At 52.7% G+C, this 11,551-nt stretch overlaps 1 protein-coding gene and 1 long non-coding RNA gene across 2 annotated transcripts in view; one reads left to right on the top strand and one right to left on the bottom strand.

The window, feature by feature from the left end:
• Lamc3 (laminin subunit gamma 3) overlaps positions 1-11,551 on the bottom strand; it is a 61,587-nt gene that overhangs the window by 39,454 nt on the left and 10,582 nt on the right. The window contains exons 2-7 of the mRNA XM_031369766.1: positions 10,743-11,047; positions 8,527-8,657; positions 5,929-6,095; positions 3,596-3,784; positions 3,397-3,514; positions 758-856 (exon numbers count right to left, since the gene is read on the bottom strand). Coding sequence (XP_031225626.1) covers positions 758-856; positions 3,397-3,514; positions 3,596-3,784; positions 5,929-6,095; positions 8,527-8,657; positions 10,743-11,047 — 1,009 coding nt within the window. The remainder of the gene's footprint in view (positions 1-757; positions 857-3,396; positions 3,515-3,595; positions 3,785-5,928; positions 6,096-8,526; positions 8,658-10,742; positions 11,048-11,551) is intronic.
• Positions 1,187-3,057, top strand: LOC116089981. Its single transcript, XR_004118515.1, has 3 exons — positions 1,187-1,286; positions 2,489-2,592; positions 2,758-3,057. It is a non-coding gene; the product is annotated as an uncharacterized LOC116089981 (long non-coding RNA).

The raw sequence follows: 11,551 nt of genomic DNA, 5'->3' as shown, positions 1-11,551 counted from the left end.
AAAAAAAAAAAAAAAAAAAAAGATTGTGTCCCATTAATGATGTCTGCCACTGGTGTGAGATAGGAGAGCTGTGACAGTTCTCCATTAGTAATGTCTGCCATGGGCGTGAGGCAAAGGAGCTGAAATATTTTATCAGGTATGTGCTGCCTGAATTAGATAAGCTCTTCCTATCTTTCTAGAGCTTTCTTTTCAGGATTCTGATCTTGAAGCAATGATGCATTTCCTCAGCTAGGAAACCTTCAGTGGTGTTGGGTCAGAATATAAGCAGTGCCCACAGGGCCTCTGGATAGTATTTTACTGCTGTGAAGAAACACCATGACCAAGGCAACTCTTACAAGGACAACATTTAATTGGGGCTGGCTTACAGGCTCAGAGGTTCAGTCCAGTATCATCAAGGGGGGAGCATGGTAGCATCCAGGCAGACATGGTACAGGAGGAGCTGAGAGTTCTACCCCTTTATCCAAAGGAAGCCAGGAGTAGAATGGCTTTCACCCTGTTAGGAGGAGGATCTCAAAACCCACCCCCTCAGTGACGCACTTCCTCCAACAAGGCCATACCTCCTAATAGTGACACTCCCTGGGCCAAGCATATTCAGTCCACCATAGGTAGCTTCCTGGGTAGCAGGGCCCCGAAGTTTTGGCAAGAACGTGGGGTGACAGGCTTGCCTAAGTCTCTGAGGACCCTGCCCCGCCTCTCCCTTCACCACACAGCTTTGGTGCCTTATGGCTGGCAGCTCCATGTAGTTCAGCACACCCACCTGTCACACAGGTTGCCTTCTACATTCTCTTTGCAGGGACAGTTCCCACTGCGGGGGTCACAGGTGCCCAAGCTGCCGGCGATACTGCAGGTACAGGGTCTGCCAAAGAAACAAAAAACATTGGGAAAGTCCATAGTGGGGAAATCCCATTCTCTGAAGAACTCTTCATGCCCTTCCCTGTTCCTCAGAAAAACAGGGGTAGGATAGTCCAAGAAACTGTACCTGCCTTCACTTTAGCTGGTTCCATTTTAGCAGGAAGTACCCCATCTACCCATGCAACGATGCCCCGCCCCACTGTCCGTCCCTCCCATTGGTGCATCCATCCATCCATCACTCATGCTCTTACTTAGTATACACCCACTTGTCCCCCATTGGTGCATCTATCTATCCATCATCCATGCTCTTGCTTAGCATCCACCCACCTGTCCCCTTCATTGGTACATCCATACATCCAACTACTCACTTCTCTTCCCACCTGCCCTTCCATTCAACTCACTCCTCCATCCATCCATCTCTCACACCCCATCTGGTAAGACATGGTACCTGTCCTCACAGATCCCAGAGCCCAGTTAGGACAGACAGGCAGGCAGACTGGCAAGCAGGCATATGACATATGCTGTGAGGGAGATGGACAGTGGTGAGGCAGTTCTAGGGAGATGGGCTTGGCCTTGCAGAATGAGAGAGACCAGGGGAAGAGCAGGGGGCATCTCAAAGGGGGACAGTGCCAAAGGACTGAGGACCAAAGCATGGAAACAGTGAGCGGCACAGGCTGGGGAGACAGTGCTGGGAGAAGGGACAGGCTCTAGGGAGGGAGGGACAGGGTGTGCAGAGGCCCTGAGGCCAGGACCTGGGAAGCAACCAGCAGCAGGTCCAGGGGTTTATTGGTTGTTTTTTGTTGTTGTTGTGCTGGGATAGGCAGGAACTTACTCCACCCTAAACCCTGGCCTTTTAAATGTGTGGAGACACTGGTGTTATTTTATTTCTCCTGTGTGTGTGCATGTGTTCACAGGAGTGTGTGCATGTGTTCAAAGGAGTGTGCATGTGTGTGTGGAGGTCATAGATTAAAGTTAGATTTCTTGTATTCCACTTTTTTTATATACTTTTGTTTTGTTTTGTTTTGTTTTTTCAAGACAGACTTTCTCTGTGTAGCCCTGGGTTTCCTGAAATTGCTCTGTAGACCAGGTTGGCCTTGAACTCAGAGATCCACTTGCCTCTGCCTCCTGAGTGCTGGGATTAAAGGCATGTGCCACCACTGCCTGCTTCTTGTATTCAATCCTATTTTTTGAGTTAGGGTCTGTCACTGAACATGGGAGCCCACCAATTGGGCAAGACTGGTTGGTCAGCAAGCTCTTGCAACCTGCTTGTCTTTGTCACCTTTCCAGCTCTCAGTGCTGGGTTCCAGATGCCCATTGCTACACCCGGCTTTTGTGCTCTTTACCTGGTTCCCGGGGGGTCTGAGCTCACATCTTCATACTTGCATGGCAAACACTACCAACCGAGCTGTCTCCTTGGCCATCACAAGCCCATTTAACAGTGCCTCTAGGGGACGGTAGAGAATTTGTCTAGCATTCATGAAGTCCGGAGTTCAATCCTCAGCACCACATAAAACTGTCTAAGACAGTACACACTTTAACTCCCAAAGGAGGTCACTCTTGGTTATGTAGTGATTTTTGAGGCCAGCCTAGGCTCTATAAGACTACATCCACAAAGTGCTTCTGAATTTATCTGCAGTATTGGTCACTGTGGATTCCACCATGAACTACTAGTAAATGTGTCTGGCCCCTCTTCTAAGATCCAGCCTGTGGCAGATTGCTGGTCCCTCTCCTCATGACCAGGTAGGTACCACGCACTCCAAACATGAATATAATGCCTGGCTCCCTGCCCAGCTTCCCCCTGGCCCTCTGCCATGAGAATCAGTCCCCATCTCGTCCTCCTCCTCAGATGCCTGTCACCACACGTTTGGGCTCTGAAATCTGCTCATCTCCTTCTTCCCTCTTCAGGGCCAGCCATGCTCCTGTCAAAGCCTCACCTAGCCTCTGACACAGACACCTACCTTGGCCTCCCTGGTCACAGCCTCCCTTCAGCTCCTCCAAAGGGCCCTTGCACTAGGCTCTTCTTCTTCCAGACCTGAGTCTCATCTGCCCCTCACCTCAGCCTTGGTTGTCCTTTGCTCATCAGGTCTCAGGTTCAACCTGGGGCTCTGTGTCTCTCTCAGCAAGTGGGCCTCCCAGATCTCCCCCAACCCCTACCTCAGTGAGCTGGTTAGTCCTTCCTGTGTCTGCAGCTTTATCTCTCATGAGGCTGGTGGGGCCCAGTAGCTACAGGGTGGAGTTATGTCAGGTGAGGATGTAACCGTGAGGGCAGTTAGGATTCTCTGTTCCTTCTGTGGTTTGTTTTTTTGTTTTTGGTTTGTTTTGGGGTTTGTTTTGTTTTTTCAAGACAGGGTTTCTCTGTATAGCCCTGGCTGTCCTGGAACTCACTGTAGACCAAGATGGCCTTGAACTCAGAAATCTGCCTGCCTCTGCCTCCCAAGTGCTGGGATTAAAGGCGTGCACCACCACCACCCGGCTCCTTCTGTGTCTGACTTGGCACAAACACACAGCATGGTTGACACAGACTACCAGTCCGCACATCCTCACCTGCAGCCGCCCTCACTGAGTGAGTGGAATCCAGGCAGGCAGCGATCACACTTCCAGCCCGTCACGGTGGGTTTGCAGGGACAGGTGCCAGAGTCATCACACTGGAGACTCAGGGAGCCTGAAGAGGAGGGATACAGGCAGTGGAGATGGGAGGAGCTGAGGGTAGGAGATGAGGGAGGGTGGAGCTGGGACCACTCACCTGCTGGGTGGCAGTCACAGGGTTGGCATGGTGTCTTCAGGTCCCATCTGTAATAGTTCTTCTCACAGTGCTCACAGTGTGGCCCAGCTGTATGGTCACGGCAGTGCTGACAGTGCCCACCATGGCCTGTGCTCCGATAGAGCTCCCTGTCAAACACACACTCCTCAGAGTGCCCACTGCAGTTGCAGGCTGGGAGAAATGGAGGGTTGTGAGTATGAGCGATGGCCTCTGCTGGGGCTGAGAGGCTCGGCTCTCTGGAGCAGGCATCTCCAAGATGGGTGTGCTTGCTTTATCTTGTCAACCTCCTAGGACACAAACCTTTCAGTGATTTCTACAGTAGGCTGAGGTGGCAAGACCCACATTGAAAATGGATGGCACAGGGGGCTGGAGAGATGGCTCAGCGGTCAAGAGCACTGGTGGCTGGCTCTTCCAGAGGTCCTGAGTTCAAATCCCAGCAACCACATAGTGGCTCACAACCATCTGTAATGGGATCTGGTGTCTTCCTGGTATGTCTGAAGACAGCTACAGTGTAATATCAGTGTAATATATATATATATAAAATCTCTCATCGTTCATCTCTCCCTGCTCCCTGGCTGCAGATGCAATGTGACCAGCTGCTTCACTTTCCTGCCATCATGGCGTCCCCACCGTGAGGGGACTGTACCTTCAAGCTGTGAGCCCAAACAAACCTTCCTTTTATATCCTGCTTTTGTGGAGCATTTTGTCATAGCAACAAGACAAGTGACAAACAGGAAGGGCCAGAGTCCAGGCTCAGCTTGACCCAGAACACAGAGCCCCACCATCTGGTATTCCCAAACAGGATGCTCTTTAAGAACTAGGTGGGCTTCATTAATAAATACTCCAAAAACTCCTGGACAGAGCCCGAAAGGCGTTTTAATAGAGCAAGACAATGGAGCAGCAAGTGTATCCTAACCAGGGGGAGACACTCTGGACCAGGGAAGTGTTATCTGCTGGGTGTGTATATGCCAAGAGGCTTGCTGCAAGCAAAGCGCCTCCTGATGGCCAGGGAGGGGATAGTGTGATGTGACTGATATGTGATGCCCAGTGGATTGGGAATCAGAGGTGTCAGGAGGCTGGGAGCCTGGAGCTACAGGGAGGAGGCTGATGGGGATGTGATTAGTTGGGGGACGGAGCTACAGGGAGGAGGCTGGTGGGGGTGTGATTGGGGGGGGACGGAGCTACAGGGAGGAGGCTGGTGGGGGTGTGATTAGGGGAGGGACAGAAGGAGTAGAATTTACACTCTTTGCAGACCCTTCCCTGGAGACTAGAGACCAAAGAGGAGGCTGCAGGAACCCAGAGGGTTGCAGAGAGGGACAAGAGGGACAAGAGGGATTAGAAAGATGTAAAGGGGAAGGATTTGGGACTCAGAGGCTGCCTGGACTGGGAGTCAGGCATCTTTCAGGCTGGTGACCATGAGGAGAGAAAGTTAACCATGTGGGTAAGGGCATGGCAGAGGAGCTGTCTAGTTCTCAGCACTGCCCTCCCATGTAGAGACAGGCCCTAGTAGGAAGCCAGCACACCTTCCCTAGGGGAGGCAGACCAGCAAGCCAAGAGGAACTCATTAGGACTGTGTTGGGCCCTGAGGCAGCTCCTGCAGACAGAAAAAAGCTGTCTGTCCCAAGAAAAAGCTGTCTTCATCACACCCCAGCTCTGGCAGGCCATGACCTGAGCCCAGGAGGTCAGCTACGAGGCTGTGTGTGGAATTCTGTGCCTGGCTCCAAGCACCACACAGTGAAGCCTGAAGTAGAGGAGGACTGTGGAAGAAGATGGGCCAGACCAGGGACAGTGGGATGCTGGAGCAGCTGGTACAGACACTGGGAAGGCTCCTCTCTCTCCACTGTTCCTATAGAAGGTTCCAGGGCCCCTTCCTCCCTGCATCAGCGTGTCTTTGAGGTTAATCAGGCAGAGCCACACCATACATACAGCTGAAACATCAAAGGGCTGCTGGGGACTGCCGGGGACTGTGGGAAAGGCTGGGGTGGGTGGGTTAGAACCCTGTGGGTGGGGGTGGAAGACTGGATTTCATTAGCTGCCAGGGTTGGAACATTTAACAAAGGGTTAAGTGGAGTTTGGGGACCTTCCTGCCCTCCTACCACAGGCGCCTCTCTGGGTGGACTTGTCCTGGAATGACTTGTGCGGGAGGACTGAGGCTCAAGTGCTCCCCTCGACATCCTTTCATCTCTCCTCACAGCTAAGGACCCCACACTGCATGCCAGGCCCACCCAGGAGCAACTCCCCACTGTGAGGTTTTGGGGGATTGTTCCCCAGCCAGTATCATTAGCTTCAAGGCCCACTGCCTGAGGAACACTCACGCAGACACTCGTTGGCATCCTCTGCGGTGCCACGGGCCCACGGCCGGTCCTGGAAGAAGGGCAGACAACGCTCGCAGTCCACTCCCGTGGTGTTGTGCTGACAGCGGCAAGCCAGCTGACCAGCCTCGTTGGGCCTACACTCACTGGCGTGACCATTGCATTTGCACCTGAGGAGAACACCGGGAGAAGGGGCCTGGAGACAACTGCCACAGACACTGAGAGGAGCAAGGGCACCCCTCGATTGCAGTGCAAGTGTGAGCCTCCCTGAGCCCTGACTACATACCTGGGGGAATGATTAGGAGAACCCTGGGGTTCCCAAATACTATATGGAACAAACCTTGTTGTCCCTGTTGCTGTGATAAACACCATAACCAAAATCAATTTGGTCATCTTACACATCTCCATTACATTCATTATGAAAGGAAGTCAGGGCAGGAACTCAAGGCAGGAACCTAGAGGTGAGAGCTGATGCAGAGGCCATGAAGGAATGCTGCATACTGGCTTGCTCTCCATGAGTTTCAGACACATCAGAAGAGGGCGTCCAATCTCATTACAGATGGTTGTGAGCCACCATGTGGGTGCTGGGATTTGAACTCAGGACCTCTGAAAGAGCAGTCAGTGCTCTTAACCGCTGAGCCATCTCTCCAGCCCCTTTCCATGAGTTTCTTAGCCTGCTTTCTTATACAGCCCAGGAGCACCTGCCCAGAGGTGTCACTTCCTACAGTGGGTTGGATAATGCCATGTCAATCATTAAAAAAAACCAACATCTCAGAGACTTGCCTACAGGCCAGTCTGGTGGAGATATTTTTTTTCAATTGAGAGTTCCTCTTCCCAAATGACTCGAGCCTGTGTCTTTTTGACAAAATTCTAGCTAACCAGCACACCTCTCTTCACCAGCTTCCTGTTGCCGGCTTTGAGCAGGTTGAGAAACGGAGGCCTGGAAGGCTGTCCAAGGCTGCCAGCTAGTAAGTAGCGGCCACAGAAGGTCTCTGCCTGGGCAAAGTCCCAACTTGTGGGCGGGTGGGGGACGACTTAGGACTCAGGGAGAAGTCATTTCCGTTTCCTGGGTCAGGGAAGGCAAAAGGTCACAGGGTCAGTCCTTTGAGAGCTGGGGTCACCTCAGGTAATCCTGCAATTGCATCAAAAAGAGCACGCACGCACGAAAGGAGTGTCCTGTGCAGGGGGAAGCTCCCATTAGTCCTCAGAGTCTGAGTCCCGGGCCTACATTCTCATGGCACTTGCAAGGTCAAGAGATGGCTGAAGTCCACAAAAACAACAAGATGTGCTTTGGGAGGTGGGCAGTGCAGAGTAACGGGTAGAGACTGACTTTGTGTGGCCGCCATCCCTGGAGGCTCAGAGCCCATGGTGGCCTCATGCTCCCGTCTTGCTCAAGATGGTCCTACACACAACAAATAGCTCCAGACCTCTCTAGAGTCTTTAAAGGTGGGACTGTCTCTGGAGGTGGGAATGTCCTTGGAGGTGGGAGTGTCCTTGGAGGTGGGAGTGTCCTTGGAGGTGAGAGTGTCTCTGGAGGTGAGAGGTACTTGTATTGTCCAACTGGAGCAGACACTGAGGGACATAGCACAAGCCAGAGCCCATCCTGGCTTCCCAAAGTCAAGTCTTCAGAGGGCAGTACTGACCAGGCTGGCTTCGAACTCAGAAATCCCCCTGCCTCTGCCTCCCAAGTGCTGGGATTAAAGGCGTGCGTCACCACTGCCCGGCCCCTAACAATATCTTCATGGTCCCAGCTCCCTGCCTCCTGCAGGTTCTGCGCCCCCCCTCCTCACCCTGTCCCACACTGCTGTACCAAGGATGAATGACTCATGTTGTCCATCAGACAAGATCTAGAAACACCCAGAAGACAAACCTATGCAAGTGTCCGTTGAGCAGGGACAGCCTAGCCTGAGTCCTGGGAGTGGGCAGTGCCATCACATTGACTGAGGTCCCAGGTGGATAATGAGGAGAAAGTAAGCTACATATCTCTCTCTGATTCACTTGCTCCTGGACCCTCAAACTATACTTTGGTAAGCCAAAATCTTCCTTAAGTTGCCTTTGTTGGGCCTTTTGTCACAGGAGTGGGGAAATTGGTGTTTTAATAATCAGAGGCTTTCAGCGGCTCTCAGTGGAGAGATAGAAATGAACTCTGTCCATGGCCCTGTGTCTGCCCTTATTCTCACCTCACAGCCTTTTCTCTTCCTTTAAGCCTAGCTGTCTCGCTCAGGGAGGCTTCTGCCCACACTGCCAGGGCACCCCCAGTATTTGTTCTGCAGAGCTGACTCAGGCCATTGGGCACACCCGGGCATGCTGATGTGTTTGTTGAGAGCCACTGGATTCATGTCTGCTACGCCAGCCACATGCCTGGGGTGTGAATTCATTGTCTCCTCTTTTTTGCTGGTGAGAACGTTTTGGGGGTGGCCTGTGGCGGCAGAAAGGAGCCAGCAGCAAGGCCTAAAGTGCATGCAGGTGTCGGGGGTCCTGTTTACTCCCCATCTCCATCACCCCAGGTACCTGACCAGCAGCTGCTCTGTGGCTCTCAGACCTGAGGTATGGGGCCTGTTCCCTGCCTCCCCCTGGCCCTGTGCCCTGCTTCCAGCCTACCTGCCACCCACAGAGAAGTCAGACACCGCATAGTAGTAAGACTGGAGCACTCTGGGGTCCTTGAAGATATCATCCCCAAATGTGTTAAGCCGATCCAGAGAGATCAGAAGATCAGTGCTGGTGACCCACTCCTAGGAAAGGAAACAAAGACACCGTCAGCAAGTGCTCTTGGCCTGCTCCACTGGAAATCCTGCCCTCTGGTCCATGGAAAGTGGGGGTGGTCCCAGAGCACAGGGACAGGTTGGCTGAGACAAATCCAGAGGACAGGCCTGGAATTAGGGGACCTGGGTTAATCTTGGGACTGCTGGCTGTGCAATTTGGTGACAAGGCCCAATGCCTTGATGACTCTGTTTCCCCATTTGTAAATGCAGCCAGGTTAGTAGCTCCCCTGAGGGTGTGAAGAGGAGGAGAAGGAGGAAGAGGAGGAGGAGGAAGAGGAGGAAGAAGGTGGTAATGTCAACTACTGTGTGTGGGGCCTGGCATCTGCACAGACATGTGTGTGTGGGTGTGGGTGTGGGTGTGTGTGTGTGTGTACAGTGGCTGAGGCAGCCTGTCTGAGACCCTGATGTGTAGGTCACCTGCCTTCTCTCCTGCTCTGTTTTCTCCTGGTAGCTCCTCACAGGAAGAGGATTGACACCCCAGAACATGAGCCCCACAAGCCAGAGCCCCTGGGCTCTCTGCCTGGCACATAGCAGACCCTTGATAGATTCTTGCTGATCACAGGCTGGATGAGCAGCTTCCCCGTGGAAGTGCGTGGTGAGGAAGTGGGGGGATGCACGTGGAGAGTGACATTTCCATCCGCCTGCTGTTATAATCAGAGGCGGCTCCGGCTGAATATTAATCAACGTTTTAATTCAACCCAGGAGCCCCTGGCTTAGCAATCAGGCCGTCAGGATGGAAAATGAGCTCCTGGCATAGTTGCTCCTCACCCCAGCAGGACTCAGTCCTGAGAACTCTGTAAGGCATTGAGGCTGCGGGTCCCTGTCACTCTCCAAGTCTCCTGGGGCTGGGATTTGCAAAGGTCACTGTGCTTCCAGGGTTCTGTTGAAGGCAGGTCTGACTGTGAGAGGTTGGGGTAAGGCTGGAGTCCACCTTCTCCCTCCTCCCTTCCCTCTCCCTCCATCCTTTTATTCCTCTGACAGGGTTGCATTCATCCCAGACTGGCCTGGATGGCTACTCACATGTAGCCCTGGATAGCCCTGAACTCCCAACCCTTCTGTCTCCACTTCCGATGTGCTAGGATTACACAAGTGTGCACCACCACACCCACTTTATGAGGTGTTGGGGATGGAGCCCAGGGCTTTGTTCGTGCTAGGCAAGCAATCTACCCACTGAGCTATGCAGGTTTGGAACCCTTGTGTTTCTTCTTGTTTGTGATGCTGGGGTCAAACTTAGGGTCCTGTGCATGCTGAGCAAGCACGCATACTGCAGCCTGGGGCTCTGTGTTCTCAGAAGGCCCCCAGGGAGATGCTGAGGCCTCTGTGGACCAGGGAGTCAAGGCCTGGGTGGGAACTGAACAGGACTCATCAGTGGAAATAAAGTATTGTGACTATGAAACCAAGTAGAACAGGGGAAGGGGTCTCTGAACACATTTCTTCTTAGGCAGCCCCCCACCTATGCACAGCTGAGGGAAACTAGGTGGACTGCAGGTTGCCCTAGGACTCATGACCTTTCTGCTTCAGCTTATTAAAGTGATAAATAAATAAACAAAAACATTTAAAAATAGCTGGGCAGTGATGTTATACACCTTTAATCCCAGCACTCAGGAGGCAGAGGCAGGCAGATCTCCTTGAGTTCGAGGCCAGCCCTGGTCCACAGAGTGATTTTATGACAGCTAGGGCCACACAGAGAAATCCTTTCTCGAAAAATCAAATAAATAAATTAATTAGACTTAAAAAAAAATAAAAATAAGCCGGGCAGTGGTGTCGCACGCCTTTAATCCCAGCACTTGGGAGGCAGAGGCAAGCAGATTTCTGAGTTCGAGGCCAGCCTGGTCTACAGAGTGAGATCCAGGACAGCCAGGGCTACACAGAGAAACCCTGTCTCAAAAAACCAAATAAATAAATAAACAAACAAACAAACAAACCAGGCATCCACCAAAGATGGCAGGATTCTAGGGTTGAAGGTGTGACAACCAGAGGTCTCTCAGGTCTGTTCCCTGACCCATGTCCCATCCTCCTCTCCCCTTCTTCCTCCAGGCCCTGCTGTCCCCTGACCTGCAGCACAGGGCTCTCCTCAAAGTTGTAGGCACTGGGACGGCCCTCCAGGGTGGAGAAGGCCACGTTGCCCCCATTCAAGGGGGAGATGTCGCTGAACTCAGAGGTGCAGAAGGCCACCCTCTCATCCTCGCCGGGCAGCAGGTAGTGGCCCTCAGGACGGCCATAGGTTTTCTGGCAGGAGGCACTGTAGTACTGGTAGGGCTCCCAGGGGCCGTTGGTGTGCGTGCGCTTGTAGATGGCAAAGCTCTCCGGGCGACTGGTGTGAAACTTCAGTCTCACATAAGTGATCTCATAGGCCTTCCCTGCAGCCAGGCAGATGGAGACCATCTTATAAAAGGGAACAGGTACACATCCCTGGATCAGGGGTTGGGTAGGGTTGGGGTATGGGAGTGGGGTGAGGGGGTTGGGCAGGATGGCTGCTGGCAGAAATTCCCTGGAGCTTTGGGCCAGAGGGCCGCCATCCATTGCTGATGCTCATCAGAGGAGCTAGGGGAGGGCTACACCCACAGGCCTCCCAGCTGCTAGCCCGTCCTTTATCCAGCTCAGTCCTTTATCACCTCTTTGCATGGGAACCTGAGCCATTAGGAACCATTATTCCCTGAATGCCAGTGTCTCTTTTTGCTCAGTAAACAAACAAGCAAAAACAAATAAGGTAAAAATAAAGACTGAAATACTTAGTACCACAGAGAATTTGTGGTGGGTGAGACCCCACAGCTGGACTCCACACTTTAGGAAGTGTCACTTTAGGAAGCAAGCTGGAAGCTGGGCGGTGGTGGCGCACGCCTTTAATCCCAGCACTTGGGAGG

Source organism: Mastomys coucha, unplaced genomic scaffold (assembly GCF_008632895.1).
Source record: "Mastomys coucha isolate ucsf_1 unplaced genomic scaffold, UCSF_Mcou_1 pScaffold15, whole genome shotgun sequence".
NCBI classification, from domain to species: Eukaryota; Metazoa; Chordata; class Mammalia; order Rodentia; family Muridae; genus Mastomys; species Mastomys coucha.
The sequence above is the reverse complement of the archived record's forward strand: the minus strand, read 5'-3'. Positions and strand labels throughout refer to the sequence as shown.